This window comes from Hippocampus comes, unplaced genomic scaffold (genome assembly GCF_001891065.2).
Source record: "Hippocampus comes isolate QL1 unplaced genomic scaffold, H_comes_QL1_v1.1 scaffold322, whole genome shotgun sequence".
Taxonomy (NCBI): Eukaryota; Metazoa; Chordata; class Actinopteri; order Syngnathiformes; family Syngnathidae; genus Hippocampus; species Hippocampus comes.
This window is the reverse complement of record NW_017805137.1, coordinates 1,295,688-1,310,567: the sequence shown is the minus strand read 5'-3', so window position 1 is coordinate 1,310,567 and position 14,880 is coordinate 1,295,688. Positions and strand designations below refer to the sequence as shown.

At 40.5% G+C, this 14,880-nt stretch overlaps 1 protein-coding gene across 1 annotated transcript; it reads right to left on the bottom strand.

The window, feature by feature from the left end:
- Positions 1 to 456: 456 nt before the first annotated feature.
- lnpep (leucyl/cystinyl aminopeptidase) lies at positions 457 to 13,110 on the bottom strand. Its single transcript, XM_019866906.1, has 22 exons — positions 13,084 to 13,110; positions 12,106 to 12,311; positions 11,550 to 11,780; positions 11,335 to 11,446; positions 10,066 to 10,305; positions 8,092 to 8,282; positions 7,840 to 7,978; positions 7,011 to 7,145; positions 6,789 to 6,909; positions 6,559 to 6,710; positions 6,359 to 6,472; positions 5,510 to 5,641; positions 5,285 to 5,419; positions 5,006 to 5,166; positions 4,802 to 4,890; positions 3,642 to 3,825; positions 3,391 to 3,547; positions 2,811 to 2,995; positions 2,536 to 2,697; positions 1,891 to 2,031; positions 1,731 to 1,812; positions 457 to 1,650 (listed from the first exon to the last, which is right to left on the bottom strand). The coding sequence occupies exons 1-22, from the start codon at positions 13,108 to 13,110 to the stop codon at positions 1,519 to 1,521; spliced, it is 3,228 nt and encodes a 1,075-aa protein (XP_019722465.1). The 3' UTR covers positions 457 to 1,518.
- Between the last annotated feature and the right edge of the window lie 1,770 nt (positions 13,111 to 14,880).

Genomic DNA, 14,880 nt, shown 5'->3' with positions numbered 1-14,880 from the left:
TCGTGAAGATAAGCCGATTAGAAAATGGATGGATGGACATCCCCTAATGGGTGGCGCCTTTTTAATCAAGTTTTCCTTTTTGTCTGTACAAAGCACATTACCGGCCGTTCTGTTCCCCAAACACGTGACTACTTGAGTCATGTGACCTGATGAGTATCTTTGGAATTGCTCAAGTGTGTCAGCACTTTTGGAAGGCTACGCCTCACGATGATGATATCTCATCTTCTGTCTCATACCACATCATTACACTGACTTATTGCTGGCGCCCAAAACGGAGTAGAAACAAACTGACACAAATGCACGGAGCATCTTAAAAGGGTACACTTTAAAAAATTTTGTTCAGTGCGAGACTATGTACTATTCATAGGAATCTATAGCAAATGACAGTACATCTGTCAAAAAATACACAGTGGGGCAAAACTGACGGTGGGGATGCAGTCAAGTAAAGATGATAAATAGGGTGACAGCTTTTTATTCTGGAGATGGAGTAACTTTAAGCCATTGTATGAGGCAATTGTGGACAATTACCCGAAATAAACATTCTTCTATACACGTGAGCCCTTTTACAAACAACACCTTCATAAGTGGCCTCCTGGAAACACAGTAAAAAATATGAGGAGAAGAGCCTTCATCAAATGTTATCAATAAATGTCCGCTATACATTTTATGTACAGAAGAAAAAACTAAAATTCAAGTGGAGCAAAGTCAAGACTAGAGATTAAATAAAAACGGCACATCCAAAACTGCTTCTGCTGTTGCGGGACAGAACATTCTGTATTTACATTTACATTATAATTCTAGAATTTTTACAAGAAAGAACATCGGATCATTGCTGCAAACTTCTTAGGTGACCAGTGTGCTGCTTGCTTCAGTTAAGACACGTTGGTTGCTTTTAAACCCCGCACAGTGGTTTACTGCGCCATCTCCTGTACATTGTGGGAAGGATTTTTTATTTTTTTTTGGCCGACCAACCACTTCCTCACCCCTTCCAAAATATCGAACGCTGCAGGATGCATAATTGCAGGCTGCCATTGTTTCTCTTCAGATTTTACCAAGAGGAGCCAATGCAAATTTTACTTGTGCAGAAGAGTCGACATGTTAAAGCAGAGATGCCGTCCAGGGCTCATGGAACAGGAAACAGTGTTGACACGTGTACCTGCTCTTTTGGGAGCAGCCATTAAACAGCTCATACAGTCACTGATTGAAAGGGTTTGGTAAAGAAAAAGTGGATCGCATGATTGTCTGATGTGAGGTTTGGTCGACAGCTTCAAGTGTGAGGAGTGTTTAGGTCTGACATCTTTCTGCCAGATACAATCAGAGCCGCCCTGAGCTAGCTAAAATCTCACGGGAGCCATACACGAGGGGTTACCCCGTCCAGCTCAAATCAGACTACACAGAGCTTAAGAGACAAAAGTGCAAACTTTGCGGTTGTCTTGACAACGTACCCCAGTCGGCCAGCTAAACTGGTACTGGGGGCAGCGGAGGTGAGTGGAGAACGGAAAGAGTGCCTGGCCTGCATTAAAGCCATTTACGGAGAGAGGGAAGATTCCTCTCCATCCAACGTTGGTTCAGTCGGATGGTCTCCAGCGCTTCTCGCGCGCTTCGCAACTGAGAGCCGCTCTCCCTCACGCTGGAGAAGAACCATTGCACCTGCACAACACACACACACACAAACAACAAAGTATAAGACAACACCCACTGAACTTTTATTCTTGGATCAAAATATATACCTGATTAAAATGTGACTCTGCAGAAAACTGAAAGGTGACAGCGTTGATGATTGATTGGAAGGAAAATGAACCTATGGGAAACCTACAAGCAAAAACACTAATTAGATTCTGTTTTGTCCTGATGTATGAAATCACTTTCTCCTTAAAATACGCCACACACGTTTGTGTGATCTGGTTCCAGTTGACTTGAACGAAGTCCCAAGCAATCAAGTTGCCAGCAAAGTTTTGGCAGATGGTTCTGAAGAGCAAGGGAAGGTACTGTGCCTTGATGATCTTTCCATTCAAACAGACATTGAGAAGCCTGAAAGGAACAACATGGGCGTAATGAGCAAAAAATTCATTTCAGGCACACACCAAAAAATAAAATAAGACCAAACATTTTAATCCAATAACGAAACTTAAATCGAACAGCGTAAAAGCCCAAGAAGTCATACCACCAAGACATAAAATGGCAAGTCAGCTTTTCAATAGACGTATGCGTGTTTACGTGTGCGGGAGCTTTCAAAATTGGAAGGTTTCTCTGGGACTTCATTAAAATGCACTGTATGAATGTTTTGCAAAAATGAACAGGAATCAACTGAAAACTTGCAGGTTCGACTTCATCCCTCTCATGGTCAACGAGTAGAACCGCAGTTGCAAAATGCTGTTGCTGCGAACATAATACTGAACAGAATAGTTTTGTTTTGTTTCAGAATGATATTGTTATATTTTTCCGAAAGCAGACCAGAAACCCCTCAACTCTAATCGGCTTATTAGAAAGTATGTGATGATGAATGTGTTGATCCTAGCCATAGGCAACACTTACCACACAATTTTCTGTGCGTCCTGCGTGGAAGCTAAGCCCTGTATCATATTTTTCTTCTCGGTGTCGTAAGTGGCATAGTGATACATGGTGAGCAAAGTCTCCCAGTCTTCAGTGGACTGAGCTGCCACACGGAATACAACTCGCTGCAGATCACCCGGAATCCTACCAAAAAGATTTTTTTTGAAATCACATTTCAGGTTATGAGCATCTCCTTCTGTCAACAGGAATTTCATTTGAATCATGTAGTTGTAGATTCAGTACAAAACTTTACTCACTGGAAGGTTCCGTTGGATTCGACATACTGCTTAAACATGCTTTCTGCGTGCTGCTTGCATTTGTCTTGCCCCAGATCACAGGCCGTCTCTAAGAGGGCAAATCGCAGATACTGTTTGGACACACTCTCCTCCATGTCCCATGTTTGGTTATCCATCAGTGCACCGTACTGATTCAGAATATATCTCTGCAAATATTTCAAGGAGAAGTCAAATGTTAACTTGAAACGTTTAAAAAGAAAAATAAACAACATGTGGTCAAAGATGGATCGACGGTTCTCTCAAAGTGATTAGATCACATTTTTTGGGGGGCATGTGCCATGATTAACTAACAAATTTAAATAAGGGAAACCCAACCGGTCCAGAAGACCAAAAAGAAATTGCAAAGTACTTATCAATCTGTTGGTGGAAAGAAATGTTAAAATGAAAAGTTACGCATTACATTACACCAAGCCGTAAAGTTCAGGGAGCAATAGGACAGATCAGATAACTTAGTTTGGCACGCTTTTTTATTCTTGTAACCTCCCTAACTAAAGCACACTCAAAAACCTTTCCCAATATCCTTTCTACTGTGTGTGCGCACCTTCATCCGAGCGCAGAGGCCCTGCTCGTATCTTTTGTGCAACATCTGGTAGATGTGGTTGAGCTGCAGCAAGGCCTCCCTTATAGGACTGGCCTCGGTTTCATTTGTCATGTAGTTTAGAAGGCTCAAAACTTGGCGGAAGGACACGCGCCCCAGTCTGAGGTGAAGCGAAAAACAGTGTAAAAAAAAAAAAAAAACACATACAGGGTGATGAACACAACTACATAAGGGTGTTTAATTTGTAAACCCACTTGGAGAGAGCAAAGATGTCGTGTATCAGCGAAGCACGGTCCTCCTGTGTGAGAGCTTGGAAGTCGTTGGACAAGGCGTCTGCCAAAGCAGCCCAACCTTCGTTTCCATAGTCAACGATGTAGAAGCCTGTGCTCCTGTAGTTCAGCTTCAGCCATTTCACGGTTTCAGGCACCTTCAGAGTGCCTAAGAAAAAGACATTCAAAACTGTTTCAACACATTAGCACTTAGCATGCGCTATCTTTGGCAACCGATTACACTATAATAATAGACCTGCAGCTCGCGAATATTTTGGTATTTGGATATCCGAGTGAAAATTCTATTGAATAATCAGGTGTGTGTGTGTGCGTGTGTGTTATATATATATATATATATATATATATATAAATCTCACTTAGTAATGAACAACCAACTTGATTGATTTATTTGTTTTTTAAATTAAATATATTATATATAAATTTAAACTGTTCAGAGCAGCACACAGTATTCCTCTCTCGAAATAATAGAGAGAATTTAGATAAGATGAATATGAGATGACGTGACTTCAAAAGCAGAGTAGCATTTTTTTTCTGGCTAAAACAACACACTTGAGTAAGCCTGGTTTATTAAAAAGTGATCAACAGGAACGGCAACTCTGTCAGGCTGCGAGCATCAAAGTCTGCGGAGTTGTTGACGTCTAGTAACTTTAGCGCTGCCAGCGAGAAATGCTGCTAGCGCTAAACGCTGGCAACAGGCACTATGCAAATCAGTATCAGCATAATTAAGTCTTTTTTTGTGACCTTTAACAATTCACGATCCAACATTATTTCAGGACAATGTAGCAACCTTTTGTGATGGCAATAAACACCTCAAACGCAGTCTGGAAGAAAAGTCAAATCAGCCGCATCGCTCCTCCACGCTGCTGAGAACAACTTCAACATAAATGCGAACCTTGGCATTGATGTCCGTATATTATTTGGTCAGGTAAGGTTTATTTTGAAGTTGTCTTTCTGGTTTTCTCATGTTGCTGTCATGTATAGCATGAACAATTGTTGCTGCAATGAATGAATGAAGCGGGTACTCAAGGCAGAATAAAAATCCCGGAGCATTTATTTATTTATTTATTTTAACTGAGGTACTCAAATTACTAGATATTGATCGATATTAGAAAATTGTCATTCACCTGACTTGGTCTTCAGCATGAACACTTGTCTGCATTCAGGGGCCAAACCACAGCTGTCATTCACATATGTCACTGGAATAGTCCACAAGCTAGGAGAGAGTGCATAATAAAATATACCTTTGCTCTGGTGATTTCCCATGACCACTTTACAGAAGGAAGGAAAAAAAGGAGCAAGAGGAGAATGAGGAAGGGGATTGAGCTCACCTGGAGGAATATGTGCTGCTGTCTACCGTGAGCTGGAAAATCTCCTGTTTAAGAGTCACTTCATCCCCCTTGCGGGAGACTGTAACCAAAGGGAAGCCTTTCTGGAATGTCCATGACCTCATCATTTCTGACACATTTGGACTCTGACTTGAGACCTCTACCTAAGGACCCCCCCCCACCCCCACCCCGCCAAAAAAAAAAAAAAAAAAGATCCAAGAGTTGTCAGCATCATTATTTTTTTATCCCAACATAATCACAGAATAACAACAATGCACCTACCTCTGTAAGACTGTTCCAGAGGTCGTCAGTGTCAGTGTTTAAACCGGAGAACTGCTTCAGATACTGAATAATACCTTTCCTGAACTGCTGGTCACCAGGCAGAGAGGCGTTCAACATCAAGAGAATGGAAGCCCCCTGCAAGACCAAAGCACAACACATTTTCATGGTGACCTGAATTACTCATCCAATAGACAGGAACTATAATAAAAATATAGAGAAGTGCACCTTCTTATAGGACACAGAGTCGAACATCTCTTGCACCTGCTCTGATGTATTGACTCCGGTAGAGACAGCGTGGGTGGAGTTTAGTGCATCTTGGTCCAATGCTCTGAATCGAACCTCTAAGAACAAGTTGCCCTTCAAACACAAACACTTAAAGCTTAATAGCATAATACAAACCTGTAGCACAGCACCTGATATGGTGACATACTGACCAACTGTTATGAAAATGAGATGAGACCTCATTAACTCTTTTATTCCTCATGACGTATAAATACGTCCAGAAAAGCCACTACAACCACCTACCAATGACGTAGTTATACACTTTTTTTTTTTTTTTTTTGCGTCGTGCAGTGCAAAAGCATCTGACGCAGCCTGAGGTAAGAATTTTCAAACTGAAATAATCTTTTAATACCCAAATATGAGGCAGCTTTCCATGAGGAGTCCAAAATGAATCAATCCTAATCAATCATTTTTCAGTTCAAGGATGTCAGTAAACTATAATTTGACACGTTAAGAAAATAACATTTACAATTTTGTCCGATTTTTATAAAACATTGAATAAAAATAATGACTCATAATAATTATGATTTTCAGCAAGAAACAATGTCTCATGACAGTTAGGACATTTTTACAATATATGTAGTTAACCGTTACAGAAACACGACTGTGAAAACTCCCATTCATCCAAATCCAACAACAGAGCATTATAGAAAATGAAAATACAAATGACTACTACTGCTAATTTAGGGCACTTGTAGCATACAACTGCCTTCAAACTCATCAAACCTTTGACTAACTGGTGGTGTGAAAAGTTTGTTCACCACTTTACGTGTAGACTTGAAGACCACTTACCATGTCAAGCTGTGGCAGGAGTATCTGCAGTGATATGAACTGCATGTAAGTGGCAAAGCCTTCGTTGAGCCACAGGTCACTCCACCAACTCATTGTGACATAATTTCCAAACCACTGGAACACATTTCAGTACAATGTTGGCAAAACAAACAAACAAACAAACAAACAAACAAACAAAAAATACAATAACAAACAAGCACCTGATGAGCCAGCTCATGTGCAATGACTGAAGCAACATCTTGTTTTTCCACGAGGGAGGAGTGTTCCCCCACCAGTAGGTTGCTTTCTCTGAAGGTGAGCAGACCCCAGTTCTCCATGGCTCCTGCCAGGAAGTCTGGGATGGCAATCAAGTCTGACAAAGAAGAAAATAAGATTACAGTGGGGTCTTTAATGCTGGGGGGAGGGGGGGGAATACAATGACAAAGTCTACCAAGTTTCTGCAGGGGATAGTCAATTTCAAAGAAGTCATTGTAAAATTCCAGTAGTTTGGCCGCTGTGTCCAAAGCGTACTTGGTATGGTCTTTCTTCTGCGGTACACTGTACACAGACACCTACAAATCACATGACACAGATCCAGATTGTCAGCCTGAATGATACAAAAAAATAAAAACAGATTATCCAAATAGGAAAGCACTTCATAAATCAACCCTACCAGAGTGTCAGAGACGTTTTTGCTCACGGCGGCGAAGTTACCAATCACGAATGCCACCAAGTAAGTGCTCATGTTGACGCTGGCCTTTGCAAACTCATCCTGCAGGAGGTCACTGGAAAGGTGTGTGGTCTTTGCCTGAGACATACATTGGAGGGTGTGTGGGTTTTTGGTTCCTCAGACAAACTGTACTTATTGGTAAAGTAAAATATCCGCATGCCAAGAACTTAAAGTTGCATGGTGGACAAAGATGACGTGTGTGATTCCCAAGAAAAGAAAAATAAGCTCATGCCTTACAATACAATCACGAGCCACAACATTGAAAAGAGATCCAATATGTGAATTCCGCCTTTACACTGATAAATGACGTTCCATTTTGATTGCTCCTCTCAGAGACATAATAAATTACCATAACATGATTATGTTTTATTGTGGGTGTAGTATTGTGTACACCCAGGACAAAAATAATACAAATCGTCTTGGTTTTATTTCTCCTTATTATTGCACAGGTAGACTTTATGTGATGGACATAAGGAGTTTTCCCCTAATCAGGTCACGGATTCCCATTTTAAACTCTATTCTGTCTCTTCCCATCTTGATTGATTGCAAATGGAAAAAGCCATGTAGAGGGGAAAAAAAGTGACACTGTGGTAGCGCACCTCCCCTTCAATTCAGGCTCTCTTATAACAAAGCAGACAGGCACAAGCCGTACTTTATCGTCATTTTCACTCCACATGTCACCACTGCCTACGACAAAATTCACGCTGCAAGACTTGGAACTAGAATTGGGAGAAATTAAAAACATCAATAACTATAAATAACCCTAAAGTACCTTAGGCATGTTGGAGAGTGCCATGTGCTCTGGTTTCCTGTTGATTTTCACCAGAAAGGTGGCTTTAAATGATGGCTCATCAAAGCAAGGGAAGGCCTTTCGCGCATAGAATGGCTCGAACTGGGTAGCAGCTAGGACCCTGGGGAAAAATTATTTCTTATTTAGTTTTCTTTTGTATGGCAAGTGACAAATGTTAGATTGTAAATGAACTCTGCAAATTATTTTAGGAGATTCTCCCGTGGCTTGATGTACCTTTTGTTTCCCTCGAGATCTATGTAGGAACTATTGTAGAAACCATTGTAGGTGTGTGACAGACTGGCACTGTAGTCCAGGGTCAACACACAATGCTGGCCTGCCTTCAGCTCTGCAGACAATTTAACAGCTATCTGCTCCATTGGCTTGTTCTCCAGTATTGTGACATCACTGGGCTCACCATCACCAAGCTGGAAGAGAGAAAGCTCAAGTTAACAACGAGCACACCACACATTCAAATGATTCCAAGACACGTTTGTCCTAAGTACTGTAACAAATTACCGTGCTTTCCGCATCATAAGGCACACCTAAAAGCATTAAATTTTCTCAAAAGCCGACAGTGGGCCCTATAATGTCTTTATATTGAGTTGTTTCCCTGTTAGTGTTCCTATGACATCTAGTGGTGATTATTAGCAGGAACCAATTGCAACCTAAAAGGGTTCTGCCTGACACTAATGGACTAATGACATGTGCATTCGCCGACACACACGCAAACAGACTTTGTTAGCTTCGCGCAGCCATGATGAAACTAAGATAATACCAAAAGCACAGTTAATTACTGACTAAACGAAGGAGAAAGAAGACAAGCAAGACTTCTAAGCATATTTAGCCCCTTGTGGATGTGAGCCTACGAGATTTGGGTGCATTTTAGCCTCTTGTGGATGTGAGCCTACAAGATTTGTGTGCATTTTTGTTGAATCAATTGTCTTTATAACTTTTGTCTTTCATTTATTGTTTTGTAATGTCATTTGGATTGATATGTTTCATGTCCGTGTTTGTGACCAGTTCTCATAGCTTTGTTACAGCTGCAGCGGTTGTGAAGGCTCTGTATAAAGGAAGCTGTATTCAATTGTATTGTATTCCCTTTAGCATACCACCATCTAGTGGATGCATAGCGCAACCGCAGCCACTATTGGAGCTTCGATTCTATGCGCCTTATAATGCAGTGCGCCCAATATATGAAAACAGTTTTAAAATAGGCCATTCATTGAAGGTGCAATTTATAATCCGAAGTGCCTTATAGTGCAGAAACTACGGTACTTATCATAAAACTAGTGCAGTGGTTCTTAACCTGGGTTCGATTGAACCCCAGGGGTTCAGTGAATCAGTTTTAGGGGTTCGACAGAGCCTCTGCCATGGAGGGTTAGACACACCCGACTCAACATTTCATTTAGTTACGACACACCCGCTTGGCCATCACTGGCTGCAGATGATCACATTACATTGCTTGTCCAATCAGTGCTGCGGGAAATTTAGTTCATTCAGTAGTCTACATGTGACTGTCCTGGTCGTACATTGAGTGATTAAAAAAAAATAATAATAATAATAATAATAATACATGCAATGTCGAGCAAAAAATAAAAGAAAGTGGTCAGACGAATACTGTATGTACAACATGGATTCACATGCATCACGGAACGTGATGGTACTCAGTGTCCTACTGCATGATTTGTCAAGCTAAATTGAACAATTCTCGTCTCGCACGGGCAAAACTGAAGGAACACTTCTCGAATCATATTTTTATTTTTCACTAAGGGTTCGTTCGGTGGATGCGCAAATAAAATTATTATATGAACTGGTTGGGTTCGGTACCTTTAACAAGGTTAAGAACCACTGAACTAGTGTCTTTATAATGATCTAATCTCATGAGATTTGAGTCAGAAATATTATTTTAAATGTTTTTCCCAGCAAAAAGAGCGTTATTGCATCAGCACAAGTTCTGTGCATATTCAGAAATCCCCACAGCACATACAATTGATTTTGCACTTCAAGATTTTTGGATATCACGGGATTTGTCCGGATTAGTTGTTACACCAAATTAACCCCCACCCCCTCCTTACCCAACCCCATTTATCCAGTGCCGGTCCCATTCCTGGATAGCACCAGTGACTAGGTGTACCACAGCACATGCAGCACAGCAATTACAGACTGCATGTTGCTATGCTTACAAAGCCAGTTCAACCTAAATCTCACCTTGAATGCAGCTTTGGTAATATTGAGATGAGCACTGTGCAGGACAATGCGCTTGGTGTTGTGAAGTACAAACATGTTGATGACAGTGTGGCCGCTGAAAGTCATGGTGCTCAAATTAGGGCTCAAGGTGAGATCATAGCTGAGAGGACGTATGCTACGAGGGAGCTGGTATTGTGCCCACGGGAAGAGTTCATCATCAGTGCCATTTGACGTCTTGTTCTCTTGTTTAGGGCATCCCGTCTGCAAAAAAAAAATAAAAAAAAAAAAATTGAAGATTTTTATGGAGAAATGGCTGACCCGAAGAGTCCATTAATCCATTCCCTTTTCTAAACGATCATCAACCCGACATGGAATTTGAAAAAGTCTCGCCCTACTTGGGAACTTCTTGGTGGTTGTACTAACAACCGGGAGAGGTTGAGTCTGTGGTTTCAAGAGCGACGTTTTGGAACACGCAACCCGGACAGGGTGCAATGTTGTTGTGATAATCTGTACAGTTTCCAGCCCCTACCTGAGGATGGGCAGAAGGATTAAGCAGAAAATCTTGTCTTTTCTTTGCTCTTAATAGTTGTGACGTGCGTTTTGGACTGCTGGTCGGTAATAACTTATGATTCATAATTTCAGCAGAGACATTAAAAATTATTATACAGTCCAGACAATTTAATCTTAAGTAAGTGGGGTTGTTATAAGAGTAAGGCTTTGGCTGGGTAATGTGTCTACTTTAAGGTAAGATTGTGTCCAACCTCTTAACAAAACATGACCACATTTATTAATGTATAGGTATTGATGTGCCTCGGAGCTTTTGTGAGTGCTCAATGAGTCACCGACTGAAGCGACAGAGTCAGAAAGTGGCAACTTGGATGTTGCCCTCTATCATAGAAAATGGATTTCCGCAACCAGTTACCATGTAAATAAAATGCCGGTGAAATTTTAATAATTATTTTTTAAAATGCAAATATGGAACTGAAGCGACAGAGTCAGAAAGTGGCAACTTGGATTGCCCTCTATCATAGAAAGTGGATTTGCGCAACCAGTTACCATGTAAATAAAATGCCGGTGAAATTATAATTATCATTTTTTTAAATGCAAATATGGGGAGGACTTGCAAATTCCACCCTGAAAAGCTGGCGTAAAGATTCTGACTCGGAAAGTCATAACTGTGAGGAAGACACACCAACCACAAGACCTCCAGGCTGGGTGAGTGAGAGTAACAGAGAGAAATTGTGGAACCTGAAATGTTTCAAATGCACAAGCGTGTTCACTTTTGCCTACCTTTGAAAAGATGCACCCGGGTAAAAAGTATAATACCATGGTCATGGAAGCCACTATGACCAGAAATAGCACACAAACAATCATGGTGCGGGCTGAGGGTGGTGAACATGACCTGGGACACAAGAGAAGTAACCAGTTTATCTACAGTGCATCTAATTAGTCGAGAAGCACGAGTGTAATTATGAAAATGTCAAGAAGGGACGAAATCCTGCTACCTGGGTGGAGGCTGTCTGACATAAGGAGAGGCGCTCGATCTCTGGGTGGCACTGCGGTTCATGAAAGACATGCCCAGAAGACGGGCTGAAGACTCGCAGTCCTCTTCCTCATCATCCACGTCGTTCTCGCCCAGGCCTCGCACTAGTAGCCGAGAGCTGCGAGGCTCATACACGGCATCATCTGGGTCTAGAGCCGGAAAGGTCTGAAAGCGCAGTGCACCATCATTGGCTCAATGGACACAAAATGAAGGAAGCGTGAGGAACCAGTTAATATCCAACATCAACACTATATTCAAAGGTTTGGGCTTTACAATTGTGTTTTTGTATAAGGAAAAATATCATATGCTTTATTTAAAAAAATACCGTAATTTAATATTCCCTTTCCATTCCGTTTGTCTGTGCTGTTATTAATATTGTCGTGTCATGTTATTAATATTAGATATTTTTGTAAGTATACACTCCACCCTAAGCATCCTATCAGTTTTAGTTTCACAAAAAAAAAAAGTATATTTTTAAAAATAATAGAAAACAAAAAAGCAGGTCACCTTTAACCTACGGTATGGGTGGAGGCTGTCTGACATAAGGAGAGGCGCTCGATCTCTGGGTGGCGCTGCGGTTCATGAAGGACATGCCCAGAAGACGGGCTGAAGACTCGCAGTCCTCTTCATCATCATCCACGTCGTTCTCGCCCAGGCCTCGCACTAGTAGCCGAGAGCTGCGAGGCTCATACACGGCATCATCTGGGTCTAGAGCCGGAAAGGTCTGAAAGCGCAGTACAGCATCATTGGCTCAATGGACACAAAATGAAGGAAGCGTGAGCAACCTGTTAATATCCAACATTAACACTATATTCAAAGGTTTGGGCTTTACAATTGTGTTTTTGTAGAAGGAAAAATATCATATGCTTTATTTCAAAAAATACCATAATTTAATATTCCCTTTCCAATCCGTTTGTCTGTGCTGTTATTAATATTCTCGTGTCGTGTTATTAATATTAGATATTTTTTAAGTGTACACTCCACCCTAAGCATCCTATCAGTTTTCGTTTCACAAAAAAAAAAAAAGAAAAAAAAGTATATTTTTAAAAATAATAGAAAACAAAAAAGCAGGTCACCTTTAACCTACGGTAGTGCATGACCTGCATCACCGGAAGTTGTTAACGGTCAGCAGTCTGCAATTGTAGCTTGCGATCAGAGCTGTTGCAATATCGGGGTTTTTTGGGGTCTTTTTTAATTCTCATTCAAACTTTGTTTCATTTGCAATTCACCGTTGGCATTGGCAAAGAGTGGGAATACAGAGCGCCAGGAGAAGACTCTTAACAAATTCACTTTTAGTAATTTAGTAATCATGAGGCAATGGTTGACAGTTTAGTGGTTGAGGTTGACATCCACGGTGCAAAAAGAAAAAAACAAACGAAAAAAATAAATAAATAACCATCGCCTCCTGCAGGGGGGTCTGCTGGGTTTTTGCCAAAGGTCACTACTGGTAAACACACCAAAGCAGAGTTGATAATTAGAGCAGAAAGCACAGTCACCAAATCCAAGGTCAAATCCTTCCACATGTCAGCTTTGGTAAGGCTCAATTACAGTGGAACCTCTCAAGCGGAATGCCCCAGAGCAGGTCCACGATTTGACCAAAACTTTCAGTCACTTTGAAGTCATAAAAAAAAAGCGAGTTATTTTCAAGACACTTCAGCTCTGAAACAGCGCATGTGTGTTGAGCATTTTTCGGATGTCACCACAGAGGGTAACTTTACCATGAATGAAACTGGAGACTTGGGAAAGCGGTCACTGGCTGTTCAGTAAAATATGGTCGCTCAGCGATAACTCAAATGCCACAAAAGGAACGAAACAATTGAAATTCTTCTATGAAGTGACTCCCCTCGTCCTCTGTGCCTGAGATCATCAAAGTACACAACGGCAAAACTGTTTTTTTTTTTTTTTTACAAGGTAAAAATGTTTTTTTCAGGACAGTTAATAAAGGTTTGATGATGACAGCCATTTGGCTGTGCAATTGCTTAAATTTGATCATTTTGAATTTCAAATCATAAAAATGGGCGTCAACAATTATCAAGGAAAAAAAAAAGAATGGCACCTTCAATTATTTTTAGGAATTTATTCATTTAATTACACACTGCTAAATTAAATATCGTCCCTAAAATGTTTGCACACAGAACTGGCATGTCAGTACAAACAATACAGCAGACCAACAAATAAACGTGCTTTGTTTTAGGAGCATGGACTATGCAGAAGAACGAATTACAATGTGATTCTCTTGGGAACACCAATAAAAGTGTCCTACATAACGTTCGGGACATTAAACAACTTGATTTAAAAAAAAAAAAAAAAAAAAAATCTTAACTCACAAGAGGAAATTAAAGATGTCAAAGTTGAGCGGAGCATCTGAATATTTTTCACCTCTTCACTCGTGTTAACTTTGAACAAAGTGCCACAGGATTCCATTTTTGTTTTACTGTTTTTTGCCCTTCCCTAATTTATTCAGGGAAGGCTCTGTTACACAAATGACACCGCCCTGTATGGTAACTGTCAAGCAAACCAACACAATCAGCTAAATAAACCAGCTGTCTGTGTGAGGCCAGGGTGTGAAAGCTGATTTAATTGTCTTCTACTTTTTCAAGAGGTATGTCTTCGTTCATGCAATACTAATTTACTGGAAATGCAATGTTATTGACATCTTCGCTAAATTGTCACGATTTCTTTCTTGGAACATGCGGCACCCCGCTGTTTTGTGGGACTTTCTCATTATTTATTGAAAAGTGCTACGGCTAAATTTTGTTTTACTGTATTTCAGAATTTCAAAATGACTGCTGTGAAAAACTTTTGCACAGTACTGTACAATATAACCCCATTATATATAAATGTAATTAATATTATTACCATTTTTTGATAAAGTAAAGAGAACCTAATATCTTGTTTTAATTAATAATCAATTTGGCATGACTTAGCGTACAGTCGTGTACAACTGCACTGAATTACATCGAAAGATCTTTATCATCTTTTTGGTCATTACATTCAACACTGCTGCCACTGAGCGTGTACTGTTGCAACGCATTATCATAAGATATTGAGGGCATCATATTAACATAATGTTTGGGTTTCCAAGTGGAATGTTGCAAAAACAAATGATTGCCAAAGTGTCTCATTTGACAAAGCACAATCTCAGCTTCCTTCAGCATAAAGAAAGTTTGATTGATTGATGGATAGATGTTTATAACAAGGCTATATGTACATGCCGCTGAGGCAATTACGACGTTTTGTCGCGAGAGTGGCTCTACGAGTTCCAAATAATAGAACAATCAATTACAATGTAT

Coding starts and splice junctions, on each gene's coding strand:
- lnpep (XM_019866906.1), bottom strand. CDS start 13,110: ATGTGGAAGGATTTGACCTTGGATTTG. Junction 3,826..4,801: donor CATGCTGAAGACCAAGTCAG/GTGAATGACAAT, acceptor TCTTTTTCTTAG/GCACTCTGAAGGTGCCTGAA. Junction 2,698..2,810: donor GAATCCAACGGAACCTTCCA/GTGAGTAAAGTT, acceptor TCTTTTTGGTAG/GATTCCGGGTGATCTGCAGC.